This window comes from Lepidochelys kempii, chromosome 20 (assembly GCF_965140265.1).
Source record: "Lepidochelys kempii isolate rLepKem1 chromosome 20, rLepKem1.hap2, whole genome shotgun sequence".
Classification (NCBI taxonomy): Eukaryota; Metazoa; Chordata; order Testudines; family Cheloniidae; genus Lepidochelys; species Lepidochelys kempii.
The window spans coordinates 1,889,807-1,908,177 of record NC_133275.1 but is presented as its reverse complement, the minus strand read 5'-3'; the positions used below and the strand labels follow the sequence as shown (position 1 = coordinate 1,908,177).

Genomic DNA, 18,371 nt, shown 5'->3' with positions numbered 1-18,371 from the left:
CCCCCCGCCCCCAGCCACTAGACCCCGCTCCACTTCCAGAGCGAGCGGGGGGGGGGGGGAGAGAACCCAGCGGTCCTGCCCCCCTCTCCCCAGCTACAGCAGAGAGCAGCCCGGCATCAGTGGTGTTTAAACTCCCTGCATGACTGGCAGGGTGTTGGCTCCTTCCCCTGGGGGTGGGTCCGTGTCCAGGAGCCAGGCTGGGGGGTCTCATGCTGGGGTCACACACACAGGGCCAGAGCTGGCTGAGGACAGCACAACGTGGATGGAGCCTGGGGGTGCCCTGGGGGGCTTTGGTGAACGGGAACCCCCCCCCGGGTCAGGACTTCAGTGCTGTTACTGCCTTGCCCAGCCCAGCCAGACGCCTCCCCAGCGGCAGGGGCAGCTGGGTGGGTCCAGTCCCCGCAGAGCTGGGCTCACGCCTCCAGCTCGCTTGCACACGCATCCCCCCACCTCCGCCCTCTCTGTTTGTGAGCCCCCCTGCAGCTGCCGCCGCAGCCCCCGGTGGGTCTCCTCCCGTGGGGCGGGGCAGGGGGGGCTGTTGTTTGGGGAGCAGGCGGCCCTGCCCCAGACAAGATACAGCCTGGCGCTGCCAACCTGCCCTGCCTCAGCCAGCCGTCTCCGTCTGAGCCAGGCCCATCGCTGACAGCCAGACCCTCTCACATGCCAGGGAGCCGGGGGGGCTGGGCAGGGATCTGCCCCCCCTTCCGCACCCAACCAGAGGGCACTGGGCAGAGCCACGCCCTGCAGCCCCAGAGCAGGACATGGCGTCTCTCACCTGTACTGTGACCCCTGGAGGGGGCGCAGCTCCAGCTCTCAGATGCTTGTGTCCGGGGGGCTGCTGCTGGTCGAACAGCAACCCCCCCACCCCTCCACGCACACAGGCTGCAGAGGGGTTGAGCAGCTCCAGGCCCCGTTCCGGATACAGCGGGACTCTTCCCTCTCCAGCCATGCAGTGCCTCCAGGATCAAGCAAAGCGGGGAGCTGAAGCTGTGGTGACCCTCCAACCCCCCCCAACTCCGCCTGTGGCCAACGAGTGGGAGTGGAGGCTGCAAACATCCCCCCCCCCGCATGCCATAAACCCCCCGTCAGCTCCCTCTGCTGCACCCCCTCCCATCTGGGGCAGGGGCAGAGCGGGGTGGCTGCGAGGTGCTGGGGAGGTGGATGTGGAGCAGCTGGGCCCGCCTGGCTCCGGGCTGTTGGGGGTAATGCAGCTGGATCCGCCTGATGGATCCTTCCCCTGCAGAGAGCTCCCAGCCCAGCCCACAGAGCCAGCCTGAAACAGCCCTGTCCCCCTACCGCCTCCCGCTACCCACTGGCTCTCCCACCCCCCAGACGCCTCCGGCCTCACCGTTCCACCAGTCAATGACCCACCCAGCCAGCCCCACTGCAGGGCCCAGGCCTCCCCAGACACCCGGCCAGCCCCACTGCAGGGCCCAGGCCTCCCCAGACACCCAGCCAGCCCCACTGCAGGGTGCAGCCTCTGCTCAGCCCTGTGTGGCGGGAGAGGGGACTTTGTCCTTGGCTGGGGCCCATCCACACCTCGCTTGCCTCAAGCTCCTTAGGGGATGAGGTGCAGTCCTGACTGAGGACCAAATTCTGGCCCCACCCCACAAGAGCCAATCAGTGTAGCCTCAAGCTATTAACATTGACATAATGGAGCAGGCCTGGGCAGGGAGCCAGGACTCCTGGGTTCTATTTCCAGCTCTGCCACCAACTACTGTGTGACCTTGGTGATGTCCCTTCCCTCCCATCCTTTGTCTGTCTAGCCTGTGCGTGGCCTGGGGCAGGGACTGTCTCACTCCTTGTCTATGCAGCACCCAGCCCGCCGGGGCTTCGCTCCCTCGTGCAGGCACGGCCGTGCTACGGATAATCACTATGGCCTGGGAACACGGCCCCCCATTATGCCCCCTTTAACCCCGAGCACCAACTCCCAACGTGTGTGTGTGGGGGGGGGGCACAGTCCCATGTGCCCTGAGCAACATCCGGCAGCCCCTAGTCTTGTCACGGACCCTCTCCGCTTCCTGGCCTTCCTTCCCCCCACCCCCTACCTGTCTTGTGCAGGTGACCAAGAAGTCGGTTTTCCCATGGGGCGGGGCCAGCGCTCACCCCCAGTGACTAGTTCTCCTGCATCCCTGATCATGAGCCACAGGGTGGGGGAGGGAAAAGCTTTTCTTGGCCCAGTCCCTGCTGGGGAGGGAGACGAGCTTTGGAGCCGCTCAGCGGGCTGCGCAGACAGATGATACTGGGCTAATGGCCTTTAAATGGCCCCTGAGCGCCCGACTGGTTTCTTCTTGATGAGCATTTCCCTGCCAGGCCATGGTCACTGGGCTGTTTCCCCTCCCCCACGGCTGAAGATTTATGGGGGGGGGGGGCGGTGCAGCAGCTTACGGGAAGCATAAACTGTTTTGTGTCTGTGCCCAGGGACCTCGAGGCCTCGTGAAGAGGAGAGTGAGGGAGACGTCAGCCAGTGGCGTTGGATTTCCAGTCTCAGCAGATCCGGCACTTGGCTGCAGCCCGACCCGCGCAGGGGAAGGGAGGGGCTCCTTGGCGAGGCAGCTGCTGACTTGAACCCCATTTCCGAAGGACAAGGCTCTGCTTTGGAGGTAGCCAGAGAGAGATCTCAGCTCAAAGGGATTCCTGGCAGAACAGAGCTGGGTGGATGGGGCTCTTGGCCCCGTTGGGGTCAATCTGGTGCAATCTCTGGTCTCACCCTGGCTTCATGTCAGGACCAGGGCAGCATCTGGTCCCATTTGTATCTCTCTCCTTCCCTGGGTTATTAATGTCACCTGAGCTGATTAGAAGGAGAACATTTTCCTAAGGGGTTTAGGAGCTAGGGCCAGATTTCTAAAGATCTTTAGGTGTCTAAGGCGCCCATTGGGACTCACAGAACACCTAGGAGAGTTAGGAACCTAACTGCCATCAACTTTCAATGAGACTCAGGCTCCTAAGTGCCTCAGTGACTTTTGAAAAGGGGACTTAGGCACTTTTGGAAATTTCACCCAGCAGGACTTTCCAGCATCGTCCTCGTCTGCACCAAACTTTCCAAAACCAGCCCTTGGCTTGGCTGTGGCATCAGGCTTCACAAGTCCGGCCTCCAAACTTCAGGAGATCAGCTTCAAACCCCTGAGATTTAAAATATCATAAAGGTGCGGCTCTGCTCACTGGCCGCCTGGTTCCTGAGAGTCCTGTCTTCCCCTTTCTCCACCCCACAGATGTGAGGGCTTGCAAGTAGCTTTTATTAAATCATCGTAATGAGGAAAGGAGAGGTTCTCGCAGGAGGCCGTGACCCTGGCAGGTGGGTCTTCAGGAGAAACCTCCAGTATCACAAGTTAAAATCGTGAGAGTTGGTGACGCTGATTTTGAGAGGCTTCAGAGCAGCAGCGTGTTAGTCTGTATCTGCAAAAAGAAAAGGAGTACTTGTGGCACCTTAGAGACTAAGCTCCCTGGGGTGGGGCCTGCTGCTTTGTTCTGTGTTTAGCAGTGCCTGGGGCCATGGGCGGGGGCTGGGGCTTAGGGTTAGACAGCCATACAGCTTGATAACTTGAGATGGCTGGGGCCAGGCGCCTGCAGCCCCATTGATTCTTCCCCGCCCCAGTGCTCAGCACCACTTAAAACCAGCCCCCATTCTGCGGGGAGCTCCTCGAGGGGTGCGCTTGGGCCTGCATGGAGCATCCTTCAGGATCAGCATCCTATTTGGGCACCAAAATATTGATTTAGATGCCCAGCTTCGGCCAGGGATTTCTCTGCCCCAAGGAGCCCGGATTGGTCAGTTTTGTGTTGTGGCTCTGGTCAGTTTCCTCTTCTCCTGCAGGGCTGCTCCCAGCATGGGAGGGGATGTCTTTACCTGCTGGCTGGGACTGGGTAGCTAAGGGTTGAACCCGACGCTCCTGAAAATTGGTCTGTACAAGGGAAAGTTTGTTAAAACTCGATTAAATCGGGCGGGGGGGGGTGGAGGGGGATAGATGGCTAGATAGATAGAGGGGGTGGATGGGGATAGATAGACAGGATGGATGGACGGATGGGGATAGATAGAGGGGGTGGATGGGGATAGATAGACGGGATGGATGGATGGATGGATGGATGGGGATAGATAGAGGGGGTGGATGGATAGAGGGGGTGGATTGGGATGGATGGGGATAGATAGACAGGATGGATGGACGGATGGGGATAGATAGAGGGGGTGGGTGGATAGAGGGGATGGATTGGGATGGATGGGGATAGACGGGATGGATAGACAGACAGTGGATGGGGATGGGTGGATGGATAGAGGGAGTGGATGGGGATAGACAGAGGGGGTGTACAGGAATAGATAGAGGGGGTGTACGGGGATAGATAGAGGGGGTGGATGGGGATAGATAGAGGGGGTGTACAGGAATAGATAGAGGGGGTGGATTGGGATGGATGGGGATAGATGGGATGGATAGATAGACAGTGGATGGGGATGGGTGTACAGGAATAGATAGAGGGGGTGTACAGGAATAGATAGAGGGGGTGGATGGATAGAGGGGGTGGATTGGGATGGATGGGGATAGATGGGATGGATAGATAGACAGTGGATGGGGATGGGTGGATGGGGATAGACAGAGGGGGTGTACAGGAATAGATAGAGGGGGTGGATGGGGATAGATAGAGGGGGTGTACAGGAATAAACAGATGGAGTGGATGGGGATGGGTGGATGGATAAATCAACATTTTAAAATCTGCTTCAGTGATTTGGGCTCCCAGTTCTCAGGCAACTGGGAACAATCTCAGCCATCAGAGTAGCAGCCGTGTTAGTCTGTATTCGCAAAAAGAAAAGGAGGACTTGTGGCACCTTAGAGACTAACCAATTTATTAGAGCATAAGCTTTCGTGGGCTAAAACCCACTTCATCGGATGCCTAGAATGGAACAGAGAGTAAGAAGATAGATATACATACAGAGAACTTGGAAGGGTGGAAGTTGCCAGACCAACTCTAAGAGGCTAATTAATTAAGAGGAGCTATCTCAGCCATGTTCATTTATCTCTTCACTATTTACAAGAGCCAGATTCTGCCCCAAGCGCCGCCCCCCTCCCCCCGGGTCAGGCGATGACTGCGTCACACAATCCACAGCCCCTTGTCTCCTCCCGCACCCCTCGGACCCAGTGGCCCGATCCCAAGGTCCTTGAGTCCAACAGAAGAACCCTCGTTAACTGCAGTGGCCTTTGGGTCCGGCCCCAGACACGACCCACGTCCTTTCCTTAGGGGCCTTGGCACCAGACTGGTCTGTAGGCATTTCTAGAGCAGCACCATGGGCACTGAAGTCCCCATCTGTCCCCACAGTGGGTCCAGGCCAGGCAGCAGCTCCCCCCACGCTCCAACTTTGACCCAGGGCCGTCAGCCTATGCGGCCAGTCAGGTCTGGGTTAATGAGGGGGCCAGTCCATGCTGAGAACCTGTGAACTCACTGCATGGGGAGGGGGGGGTCTCTGAGGAGGCCAGTCACTGCCCCTGGGCAGGATTGGAATTGGCCACCTCAAGGCAAAAGGCTCCATAACCCCATTCCAGGGGGCCCAGGCCTGTTTGTTGGATCATATTAAAGAAGTTCTATATTAAAATCACAAATGAGTTTGATTCCCCATAGTTTAAATTCCAGGGTATTACTAATTCAGAGGTCTCTTGGTTTTTGGTACTGTTTCTCTCCCACTACGTGTGAAACTTGCAAGCTGCTAATTTTAGTATTACATTCTGAGACAGAGTCTGTTCTCAAAGCAATTCTTTGTAACAACCACCACTCACCCAGAGAGGAACTCAAAGCAATACTCTGTAACAACAGAAACAGCACCCAGAGACTCCCCGCCCTTTTGTTGTATTCATCTCGCTTTGTTAACAATTGTGATTAAAATAGAGATAGAGGATGTATGTGGATGGATGCTTGGTGTGGATAACAACTGAATGATCAGGGAGGTGCCAGCCTAAGAATCCGGTGTCCATCGGCTGAAGAAGGCGTCAAGTGGAAATAACCAGAGGACCCCGGAGGGCAGACTGGAATCCACCCAACAGCCTCAAGGATGGGAGAACCAAAGAACAAGATCACATCTGGCAGCACGGAGCCGTCAGGAATGTGCCATCCGCTGATTGATTCAGCAACAGCATGATGAAGCAATTCCATAGACTGGCCCAGGAAGAAATTCCTACAAAAATGGACCTGGCCAGTGGCTTGGCATGAGCAACTCTAAGGCTGGTAACTACGATAATAACCTTGCAGAACCTGTGTGTGTGTGAATGAATGTGAGAATAAATGGAATGTTATCGCTATAACTAACTGCTTACTAGGATTCTTTCTGTATTCACAATAAATGTGGTATTTTGCCTTTTCCCCTTTAAGATGATCCCGCTGGTTTTTATTTTATTGGATATCATGTTGGGTGTCTCAGTCCTGCAGCATGAGGCTCCCCGCCATGGCTTTGTCTTCCCTTCACGCCATTCTTCCCCCACCCCCTTCACTCAGGTGGGACCATTTGCCGTGGGAACCCAGTGACACCCCCCTTCCCTGACAGCACCGCCCATCCCCCGGACTGTGAGACAACACGGAGGGAATGGGGGGAGCCTGTGAACCCCACAGCTAGAGCTGGAGAGGGGGCACCCACCCCTTTGGGGCCACAGATAAAGGGGGATGGGGGCCTATGCCTGATGGCCTGCATGGGGACCCCCTCACCCCACAGTGCAGCACAAACCCCAGCAGACTTGGTTTAAGAGCCAGGGGGCCACTGGTTAAAATCCAACCCCCCCCACCACACAGGGACTGTGCTGCACCCCAGAAGGAGCTGCATTTCCCTAGTGCAAAAGGCCTGGGGCACTTCCAGGGTGGGAACACACAGAGCAACTCTCACGGTCCCCCGCACTCTTTAGGGAGGAGAAATCAGCCCCAGCGTTCACTCCAGTGCCTCTCGGACAATGAGCTGAGTCCCCCTGCCCCCCCATCCAACACCACACATTCCCCCTCCTCCCCAGCTGAAATTCCAGGCAGGAAAATCCTGCCCAGGTTCCACTGCCCAAGAATCCCCCAGGTGCAGATCAGAGCTGAGCGCCCGGCGCTGGCAGCAGGGAAGGATCCATCAGGCCCCCCAGCTCGGTGGCCCTGGCAGCTGGCATTTGTTGTCCCTCCCAGGGGTTCGAGCCCCCTCCCGCCAGCTCATTACCTAGCCAGCCTGCTTGGTACCTGCTGGGCCTGCCACAAAGCGGGGCCGGGGAGCCGTCACTGGGGCTGCAGGTGCCTGGATGGAAGCCTGCCAAATAGCCCCCATTGTGGATCGGGAGCAGCAAGGGGTCCCCTTCGCAATCCCAGCACGGCATCACCTCTCTCTAGCACAGGGGCTCTGACCACTCAGCACCCTTAGAGCACCCTCCACCCCCAACAAACCTCAGCTCCAGCCCGTCCATCCTGCCCCCTCTGTTCCCACAGCCGGATCCTTCTTCCCTTGTTCTAAACAGGTGTGGAGCCTGGCTGTTAAACAGCTGCCATCCCCACCCCAGCAGGGACTGCATCGCAGCACTGGCTGGGGCCTATGTAATGATTGCTGGGGACCATGGGATCCCAGCTGGGGTAGGGCCATCGACTGTCAGCGAGGGAGTGGGACAAGCCCCTGGCTCCTCCTGCTCCAGGGTGAGGCATTTGCCCTGCCCCTGCAGTGTACATGGGGCAGGGGCCCCCTGCTGTCTCCTCCCCCAGCCATTTTAGGGGTGAAGCAGCCCAAAGAAGGGGCCCTGCAGGACACAACCTTCAGCCAGCTGCCAAGGAAGAAACACTGCAAGCAGCACCCTAGGCCTCGGGGGTGATTGCACCTTGTTCCTCTGGGCATCCCAGTGCCCATCCTGGGCTCCCCCAGTCCAGACCCACAGCCCCCCACAGCTCTGCCGCTGCCCCTCAACCTGACTGCAGCCCCCACGACCACCACCATGGGCTCCCCCCCTCAGTCCAGCCTCCTGTGACTGCCACACTGGGCTTCCCCCAGAGCTTTACCAGTGCCCCTCAGTCCAGACCCACAACCCCCTGTGAGCACCACCCTGGACTCCCCCCTCAGTCCAGCCCACAGGCCCCTGCAACTGCCACCCTGGAGAGAAGAGAAAGAGAAGGGGCCACCCCACCCCAGTGACTGGCCAGTGTCAGCTGTTACCAGCCCCTGCTGGGCCACATGACAGTCCCATCCCTTGCTCCCCCTTCTCCTTGGGGAGCTGCTGGCTTCAAGCTGAAATGTCTCTGGGGCAGGAGTCTCTACCCCCCTGCCCACGGTGGGTCTGCTCCCCAGGGCTCACAGAGGGGAGCCAGCCCCTACAGCCAGGGGAGCAGGCAGGCCGAGTAACATGGTGCCATTTGCACAGCCAGGACCTATGACAGCATCTTAGCAGGACATTTAAACTAGCAGGAGGGGGTGTCCCCCTGCTCTTGCCAGGCTGGGGCCAGCAGGCCTGAGCCCATGCCAGCCTCCCCCTTGGTGTGTCTGCAGCCTGCTGCCCTTTTCTCCCAGGAGCTGGCCCAACAGCAGCTGCCGCCTGGTGCTGGGGGAGGCGGATGCCAGGGGCTGTCTGGAGGGAAACTGGGAAATCCAGCCCTGCTATGGTACTGACCACAGAAAAGCATAATCCAAACCTAACTGCGGGGCCAGTCCTCTCCCTCCATCTGCTGCTTTATTGGCCAGCCTGTCCCTTCTCCCCCTGCACAGCTCCCCACTCAGGGGAAACTGAGGCACAAAGTCCTGGCCCCACTCAGTGCATGGGAGTAGTTAGGACACAGGGATGGGGCAAGGACCCTTGCATGCTGCTGAGTAGGGGTTGAAAGGGAAGGGCTCAGTGAGTGGTCAGCATAGGGCTACACTATCCCTACCTGTGCCCAGGCTTCCTCCAGGACTACAGAAGGGAGAAAACTTCCCCGTTAAGTAGCGGTGACCCTCAGAGCCCTGGATGGAGCTCAGGGGGAGGCATTAATACTGGAATGGGAGATTGCTCTGGACTATCTGCACCCAATAGGTCCAGGCAGCTAGATGGACTGCAGCCATTCCCGGGAAGAACGGGAGGCAGGATGCCTGGGTTCCCTCACCAGGGTGTGCCTGGTTCCTTTGAGCAGGACAGGCAGCTGCACACGAGAGCCTGTACAAGAGCAGTCAGGCTGCTGGATCTCTGGCTGGGTTCAGCTTCTGTCCCCCATCCTGCTGGCATGAGCCAGGGGCTCCCCAGGCCAAGCACTGGGCAGTTTGCCCCATGCCTAGCACCTGCCCCATGCCTGGCAGGGCCTGGCCACCCCAGGCCAAGAATGAAGTTCTGCCCAGCGCCTGCATGGCAGGCTAAGAGCAGCTTGGACTGGGCTGTGGTGGGGACAGGTCTCAGTCTTGTGCCCAGCTGTATGAGCAAGGGGGGTCCTGTCCCCTGCACAGCATACAGGGAGGTCTCTGCCACCCAGGAGGCCATGGTGGAGTCAGACACCCCCTGCCCCCAAGTTGTGGCAGATGGGAGCTGGATGAGTGTCTCCGGGAGAGGCAGGAAGCTACAGCGAGTGCATGGTCACCATAACAGCACTTCTACCCCTCAGCAGGGCTCCAGCACATGCCAAGTGGCTTCAGTGAATCGCTGAAGCGGGACCGGGGCACTGCTCTGATGCAGCGGCTTGGTCACGGGCTGAGGGTCCCAGGCCAGTGTTCAGCTTGGCGAGGAGTGGAGAACAGCCCCACCCCCCTCCCATTCAATAGCTGCTCCTCATTAAGCCTGCCCTGGCCCACCCGAGGGCCGAGCCAGAGCTCCGCTGAAGGAGAGTAAACGAGACGGTCCAAGTAGGAAGAGCACTTTTAATGACTACAGGACACTGGAGAGTTTTACAGGAACAGAGAGAACAGAATGAAGTGACAGCACAGGGAAGAGACAGGACCGGTTAATACTCTTCTCCTTCATCCTCGCCCTCCACACTATCCGCCCCCACCTCTTCGTAATCCTTCTCTAGGGCAGCCATGTCCTCCCGAGCCTCCGAGAATTCGCCTTCCTCCATCCCCTCCCCTACGTACCAGTGAACAAAGGCACGCTTGGCGTACATCAGGTCAAACTTGTGGTCCAGACGAGCCCAGGCCTCGGCAACGGCTGTGGTGTTGCTGAGCATGCATACGGCCCGCTGCACCTTGGCCAGGTCACCGCCAGGAACCACAGTGGGGGGCTGGTAGTTGATACCAACCTTGAAGCCAGTTGGGCACCAGTCCACAAACTGGATGCTGCGCTTGGTTTTGATGGTGGCAATAGCAGCATTGACATCTTTGGGCACCACGTCCCCACGGTACAAGAGGCAGCAGGCCATGTATTTCCCATGGCGGGGGTCACATTTCACCATCTGGTTGGCTGGCTCAAAGCAAGCGTTTGTGATCTCTGCTACAGTCAGCTGCTCATGGTAAGCTTTCTCAGCAGAGATGACTGGGGCATAGGTGGCCAGAGGGAAGTGGATACGGGGGTAGGGCACCAGGTTGGTCTGGAACTCTGTCAGATCTACATTCAGGGCACCATCAAATCGGAGGGAGGCGGTGATGGAGGACACGATCTGGCTAATAAGACGGTTCAGGTTGGTGTAGGTGGGGCGCTCAATGTCCAGGTTCCTGCGGCAGATGTCATAGATGGCCTCGTTGTCTACCATGAAGGCGCAGTCAGAGTGCTCCAGGGTGGTGTGGGTGGTCAGGATGGAGTTGTAGGGCTCCACCACTGCGGTGGAGACCTGAGGAGCGGGGTAGATGGAGAACTCCAGCTTGGACTTCTTGCCATAGTCGACGGAGAGACGCTCCATCAGCAGGGAGGTGAACCCAGAACCAGTGCCACCTCCAAAGCTGTGGAAGACCAGGAAGCCCTGGAGACCAGTGCACTGGTCGGCCTGTTAGAAGAAAAACATTACAAGCTGCCTCCGGAACCTGCACTGAGATCCTGGTCACACAAGCCTTGCTCGTACCAGGCCCTGACCCAGGCCATCTTGGCCAGCTCTGCTCTTTGATCAAGTACAGTTTGGTTTCTCACCCGCCCCTGCTGGGACAGGAGCATCTGCTCCTGATGAGCCTTTTGGCCACAAGACTGACAGCTGGTCCCCCACCCTCAGTGGGTTCGGTGCTCTAGACAGCACCCTCAGCCAGACCCACCCAAGGAACCCAGAGCGATGTCACTGCTTGGAGACAGCAGCTCTTCCAGAGCCAAGTCTTTCGCCCCCAACCGCCTACTACCAGTGATTGTATGCCTGGCGAAGAGGGTGGAGACTGAGGTAGTTCCCCTCCAGTGTCACACAGGGGCAGAGGGCCCCCCCACCCCCATGGAAGTGGGGTAGGACAGGCAGCTGTGAGAACGAGCCAGTCAGGAAGGTGAGAAGTCGTAAAGGCTGAAACCAAGCAGGCAAATAAGCCTGTCTGCTCTGTTCATGCCCTGCCCCATGGGGGGCCAGTCTGTTTCCAACCCCACACTAAATCCAAGACTCCCAATATCTGCATAACATGGGTGCAGACCCGCCCCCACATCCCTCCCTTCACCAGCATGCTCACTCCATTGTCCTAGCTGTCTAGGACACAGGCCCTCAGCCCCTCCCTGCTCTGCTGCTGAACAGGGAGAAGGGTTCGCTCCCGTCCGGAACAGGAGACGTTTGCTAGGAAGCCAATTCAGGTAGAACGGGGGTTGGCACATATACACATCAGCACCGTTCTGCTGCCAAGGCTGGACCACAGACAATGCTGTGGGCACACCCCAGATTGGCCTCACTGGGCAGAGACTCACTCACCAGCTTCCGGATTCTGTCGAGAACCAGGTCAATGATCTCCTTGCCAATGGTGTAGTGCCCACGGGCATAGTTGTTGGCAGCATCTTCCTTGCCGGTGATGAGCTGCTCAGGGTGGAAGAGCTGGCGGTAGGTCCCAGTGCGCACTTCATCTGGGGAGGGAAGAAGAGTTAGCATTAGGCGCCTTCTCCATGGAGATCACGGGAACACGAGGCTCAGGACTCTACTCCAGGGAGCCCAGAACTCACCTATGACTGTTGGCTCCAAGTCCACAAAGACTGCTCTGGGGACGTGCTTGCCAGCACCCGTCTCACTGAAGAAGGTGTTGAAGGAGTCATCTCCTCCGCCGATGGTCTTGTCACTGGGCATCTGGCCATCAGGCTGGATCCCATGTTCCAGGCAGTAGAGCTCCCAGCAGGCATTGCCAATCTGGACACCAGCCTGGCCGACATGGATAGAGATGCACTCACGCTGCGGGGAGAAAAGGACATTGAGCAGCCTGGCTGGGGGTGGTTTTGCACCCAGTGTCACCAGCTGATCATGGGGCTGGACGGCGCAAGATTAAACCCAGGGTTGTGAGTTCAATCCTTGAGGGGGCCATTTGGGATCTGGGGCAAAAGTTGGGGCTTGGTCCTGCTTTGAGCAGGGGGTTGGACTAGATGACCTCCTGAGGTCCCTTCCAACCCTGAGAATCTATGCTTAGAAAGATTAGATTTACAAATGAGGCATGTGACCCACAGTGCAAACACCTCCAGGAAACAGTCTGTAGGCTAGAGAGGAGCCAAGAGGAAGCCCCCCAGCAGGAAGGGAGCTGGCCCTGACAGAATTGTGGCCAATTACCACTCCCCTGGGGTGGGAAGAGTATGCTGTGACTGTTAAGGAACCATTTCTTTAGCCAAGGCATCTATCAGAACACACACACGGCTCCCGAACCAGGCCAGACAAGGGTTTTCCCCGACCACATCAGCTCAGAGAAGCCACATTACAGGCTGGCTGGGTGCCTGAAAGCAGCTAGTCAAGGCAGCTCTGGCTTGCAGGGTCAAAGCAGATTTGACCCAAAATCAGACATGTGATGAGGCAGCAAGTTCTCAGCTGCAGCCTAGTCGCTGAAGTGTTGCTTCCCTGGGTCCCACCAGTTTGTATACCCGCAGGCCAGCCTCCAGCTCCAGGGAACATTCCTGATGGGCCCCATGGAAACATGCAAATTCCTCCTTTCAGTCCCTGATCCATGGCTTCCCAGCGATTGTGTAACCCTCACTGAGCTAATTCAGCCTCTGCTTCAGTCCTATTCTTTCAATAGAAGGCCCTTTTTCCCCTTTAAGCCAGATTAAACCAGCAAGCTCCAGCCATCTGACTCATGGAAAAACATGCCAGATAAGCAGCCACAAAAGCTGTAATTTGAAGGGCTGTGGTCAGCCGGTTTTAACCCCATAGGGGAGGTCGCACTGCACCTTGGCGAGTCTAGCCAGAGTACAGCCAGCCGCAAGGTCTGGAAAACGGCTTCTCTTTTCCTAAAAAAGTTGTTAAAGTGGCCAGAAATTCCAGCCGAAGCAGAGATTTGGCTGCCCCCCAGGGAAGCCAAGGGACTGAACTTGTCGGAGCCCATGGAAACGTCCCACAAGCATCTCTGAAACATTTGAAACGTTGTCTCTAAGTGTTTCCTCTCCATATTCGCGGCCACAGGGCTTCTGAGGCGGTCCCTGCTGAAATGCAGGCTGGCACCTGACTAAGGCTTCGCAGGGCACAAACCCTAATCCTCCTCCCCAGGGGTAGGAAAACCTCCTCCTCCTCACAGAGGGCAAACGGAGGCACCCAGAAGTCAGGAGAGCTGGCAAAGGCTATGTTGCCATTCGCTGTTGGAAGCCCCTCAGGTCACTTGAAATGGCCATCGACTTCTAAAATGAAGTCGCCCCTAGCCCCGCTGAAGCGCTGACTAATGCGGGCCACGGGCCAGGCCCTTCGCTATCCCAGGCCCATTGTGACCCTGGCTGACTCGGAGCATTACGCACCCCCTGACTGCTCCAAGCAAGGCGCTCAGGCCCGGCAGCCTGCGCATCACCACAGGGGCAGGTCCCCGGGGTGGGGCGCAGACCCAGGAGAGAGCACTGGCCTCCCATGCATGGGGGGCAGGATATTTGCATGCTCCTGAATATTGTACCCAGGACCAACGGGGCCAGCCTAATCCCTCTCCAACCGCCAGTCCCGCTTTCACTACTCCCTCCTATCTCACCTTGACGGAGCCCTGGCTCGCCTCTCTGCCCTCAGGGCATCTTCCCAGCCCCTTCCCAAGGGGCCAACCCGAAAGTCACTTGCCGCTGCGGGTTACAGCTTCCGTTCACACGGCACCAGCTGTCTACCCCGTGGCCGCTAGCTCCGAGGGCCAGGGCCCCGGTCTCTGGGGCCACCATGGCCTAGCAGAAGCGGCTGGAAAGCCAGGCTCCGGTGTCCTGGGCCCAGCAGGACTCCTGGGTCCGATTCTCAAGGGTGGCCGCGGAGTGGATTCGCAGGCCAGCTGGGCCCGGAGTCTCACTATCCCTGTCTGTAACTGTGGGGGGGTCGGTCCCCCATCACTGTGAAGAGACCCCCCCCCCGCAGTGAAACACGTGGCCAGGCGTTATACCCGCCTGCGAGCGCGCAGACCAGCAATAACGCCCGGTTCCAGGGCGCTCCTGTCTGCAGGGCCCCAGCCCGGGGCAGATCCGAGCCTGGCCCGCCCCGGAGAACTCCCGCCAGGCACCAGCTCCCCCCCCCCGGGGCCGATCCGACCCGGCCGCAGGACAGCGAGCTCGCCCCCCCCCCAGCGAGCTTCCGCCTCCGGCCGAGCTCGGCCCGCCCCCGCTTCCCTGGACCCGCCCCGCGTGGCGCAGCAAGGAGCCGAGGGCGCGGCCCGGGGATGCTCCGGAGCCCGGGGGGGGCCCGCGCTGGGCCCCCCACCAAGGTCACGGGGCGCGGCGGGGCCAGGCGCGGCGAGTGGGGCCCACGCGTGCTTAGGGCCCCGGAGTCGCTGCAGCCGGTGCGCCCCCCCCCCCGGCATGCCGAGCTGCGGCTGCCCCAGGGCGCCCCCCACCCACCAGCCCGCCCCCTCCCCACGCGGCCCGCCCAGCCCCATCGTGCCCCTCCCCCACACTTTGCCCCCCAGCTCCCTTCCAGCCGCCCCCCACAGTGCGCACGGTCCCGCGTGGAAGGCTCGCCGCGGGGGACTCGAACCCGGGCCCCGCACTCACCATGACTGGGGGGGGGGCAGCGGCGTCTCTCACTATCCGACCCTTTAGGGAGTCTCCAGTGAGAAGAAGTTTGGGCAGCCCCGCGGGCGGGGCCTTATATACCCGAGGGGGCGGGGCTAAGGCTGAAGGGGCGGGGAGATAGGTGTGTGTCCCCTCAACGCCCCGCCCCTCGTCTAAGCCCCGCCCCCAAGGTGTCCTGATTGGCAGGTTCGAAAGTTTGAACTCGCACGCAGTGGATGACGGACGCGGAGTGGAATGTGGAGGGGGGAGGGAGGGAGGCTGGGGGATGGGCTGGGGGGCCATGGGGGGTGGGAGAGATGTGGGAGGGGCTGGGGGGGCACATGGGAGTGGGGATGATGGGGGATGGCATGGGGAAGGGGTTGGGGGAGATGGGGGGAGGCATGGGCGGGTGGGAGAGAGGGGGGATGGCATGGGGGAGAAATGGGGACCATGGGGGTGGGAGAAATGGGGGATGGGCTGGGGGAGACATGGGAGGTGGGGGAGATGGGGACCGTGGGGTGGTGCAAGAGAGGGGGGATGGGCTGGGGGAGACATGGGGGTGGGGGAATGGGATGGGGAGGCATTAGGGTTGCCAGCCCTCCAGGATTGCCCTGGAGTTTCCAGGAATTAAAGACAAATCTTTAATTAAAGGTTTTGTCATGTGAAGAAACCACCAGGAATGTGTCCAACCACAACTGGCAACCCTAGCAGGCCTGGGGGTAGGAGATGCGGGAGGGGCTGTGGGGGCATGGGGAGTGGGAGAGCACTGGGTGAGACACGGGGGTGGGTGATGGGTTGGGGGAGATGGGCTGGGGAGGCATGGGGGGTGGGAGGTGGGCTGGGGGAGACACGGGGGGTGGGGGAGACACAGGGGCGATGGGCTGGGGAGGTGGGGTGCAGAAGGAAGTGTGGGGGGGGCTGGTAGCTCAGTGTTCAGTGAATGAGGAGGGGGCTGGACAAGGCAGCACCTCCCTGGGGAGGGGAGGACAGTGGAGGGAGGGGGCAGCAGATCACATGAAGGGCCTGAGACCAGGGTGAGGGGTTGGGGCCACAGGTGTGGCTGGGGAGCTCCCTCTGAGCAGTCAACTCCCTGCTATCAACACTCCCCCTTCTCCTGGGGTGCCCCCCTGTAACGGGGGGTCGCTTGCCCCCTGGAGGGAACTGGGGGGGGGTCTGTGGGCACAGAGCCCCAGGGACATGCGACATGGCATTATCCCCACCGGCCTGCAGCCTGGCTGGGGGGCTGCGGTGGGCAGGCGAGGCCCCGGCGGGGGGGCATATGGGGGTCTGAGAATGCTCTAGCGTGCACAGGGCCTGAGCGACCAGGCTTGGCAGGCCAGCGCTGACCCTGCTCGTGGGGGCAGCGACCTGGGGCACCGGCTCCGGATCAGCCTATGCCCCCAGGCGAAACGCCAGGAGCCCGGGCTTGGCTGTAGAGGCATTTTCCTGGCCCTGTCTCGGCCAGGAGGGCCAGCAAGGCTGCCTGCCTCGCGCAGGCTCTCCCCAAGGAGGCTCCTCGCTGCGCTTTCCCAGGGCACTTTTCCGCCCACCCTCTTCCCCCAGCATGTCCAGCTTGTGCGGCTGCCCCTGTCCGGAGTCTAGCTCTGCTGCCTGTTTCACCTGTCGGATGCCCCTACATGCCTGGGAACTGCCGCCGAGCGGTGGCGAGTGGCAGCAGGGGGGAAGGAGTTATCAGAACAGTGCTTAGCTCTAGCTAACCCTGGTGACTCCCTGGGGAGGCCGATGTTGTTATCCCCACTACCCAGACAGACAAGTGGCTGCCCCGAGGCTCCAGCACCCAGCCTGTGTCTGAGTCAGGATTTGAACTCAGTGCCCTTCTCCCCTCCCTGGCTGGCCCAGTGGGGAACATGTTGTCTGGATGACACGCTGTGGGGCGAGGGAGTGGGGACGAGGAGAGACTTTAGCCTGCAGGACGCACGTGACCTTCGTTCTGCATGGAGCCTGGCTTTCTTTCCGCTTTTGTCCTCAAAGCTGGGCCAATCAAAGGCATTACCTCACCACCTTGTCCCTCTGTCAGCCGGGTACCAACATGGCTAGGACATGGCGAACACCTGTAATCCATGCGTGTTTGACAACTGCCCTTTCAAATAGTCACTGGATTAGCTACAGGGCCAGTACCCGGCTTTCTTTGCTGCTTGGTACTAACCACAGCGCGGATTCTGGGCATCTCTTGTGAAAGCCAAGGCCACTTGCCCCAAGTGAACCCACCTGTGGGACTTTCCAGGGTATGGGTCAGTTACAGCTACCTGGGGAACTGGGGCTAGTTAGTCATAAAAACAAATGACAGAGGCAGATGAAAGCTTACGCTCAAATAAATTTGTTAGTCTCTAAGGTGCCACGAGTCCTCCTTTTCCATTTTGACAATGGGATCCTGGGGAGTTTCCTTAGGGAAAAACCACGCAGCAGGCTGGGGGTGGGACAAAGGCAACTAATAAAGTCAGGAATTTAATCTCCTCCTCCACTAAAGCAGGAACCTCACGGCGGGCGGCATGACAGCTCTAAAGGCTGCACTAGCATTCACCAGGCATTGGACCCCTCGGCCACTGGGGCAGCTTTGACACCTGGCTCCCCAGGTCAGTTCTGGCCAAGGCGGCAGGTGACTGCAAGTTGTCACCTGGTGGCAGCCATTTTGGGTCCCACATTAAATGAGCAGGGGGGTCTCAGCCCACCTGCCAACGGGACTGGAAACAACGTCCGCCAGCAGCCCAGCCGCTTGCCATGATGTCAGGAGAGAGGCCAAGGACAAGGCCCCAGTTCTCAGTTACTCCCATCCTGCACGTGGAGCAGGGACGGGGTCTGCAGGGGCTCCCTGTTCTGTGGGGCCCGGCTGGCGCTGGCCGCTCCAAGACATTCCATTTCCCATTCTGGCCCCCTGTGACGCTTTGGCCATGCCCCTGATCCACCGTGTGAGCCATGTGCCGGGAGCAGGGCCAGTCCCACTGCAGCTCTCTACGGGCTGTGTGCGGGCGGGACGCCTCTCCCTTGAAGGCCCCTTCAGGTACATCCCAGGCCCAGCCCCCAGCGAGGGTCTCTTCAGGCTGGGGGCGGGCGCTCGCCCTGCTGCCGCGGGCTCCAGTCCCAGGGCCGTGAGTGTGACCCTCTCACCGGGACGGCATTCGCACGAGCACATCCTGGTGTGCTGACTTGCTCCCCCCGCCCCATCCTTCTGGGGCTCTTCCTCTCGGAAAGGGTTTGCACCCCCCACTGCTCGTGAGCCCGTATCAGAAAGGGAGAAGCTGGCGGTGGCAGCTCAAGACCGGCACCTTGTTGCTCAAACCACGGCTCAACGTGCCCCAGCTCTGGCGTCATTTTCACTCCCGAGGGCTGAGAGTCAGGACGAGGGCCCGGGCGGGTGTTGGGTCTCCCCATCGGTAAAGGCACCAAAACATC

General features: G+C 59.7%; 1 protein-coding gene across 1 annotated transcript; it reads right to left on the bottom strand.

Moving 5' to 3' along the window:
- Positions 1-9,782: 9,782 nt before the first annotated feature.
- LOC140900672 (tubulin alpha-1C chain) lies at positions 9,783-15,060 on the bottom strand. Its single transcript, XM_073318302.1, has 4 exons — positions 14,961-15,060; positions 11,985-12,207; positions 11,740-11,888; positions 9,783-10,854 (listed from the first exon to the last, which is right to left on the bottom strand). The coding sequence occupies exons 1-4, from the start codon at positions 14,961-14,963 to the stop codon at positions 9,880-9,882; spliced, it is 1,350 nt and encodes a 449-aa protein (XP_073174403.1). The 5' UTR covers positions 14,964-15,060; the 3' UTR covers positions 9,783-9,879.
- Positions 15,061-18,371: the final 3,311 nt, after the last annotated feature.

Coding starts and splice junctions, on each gene's coding strand:
- LOC140900672 (XM_073318302.1), bottom strand. Junction 11,889..11,984: donor CTTGGAGCCAACAGTCATAG/GTGAGTTCTGGG, acceptor TTCCCTCCCCAG/ATGAAGTGCGCACTGGGACC. Junction 10,855..11,739: donor TCGACAGAATCCGGAAGCTG/GTGAGTGAGTCT, acceptor TTCTTCTAACAG/GCCGACCAGTGCACTGGTCT.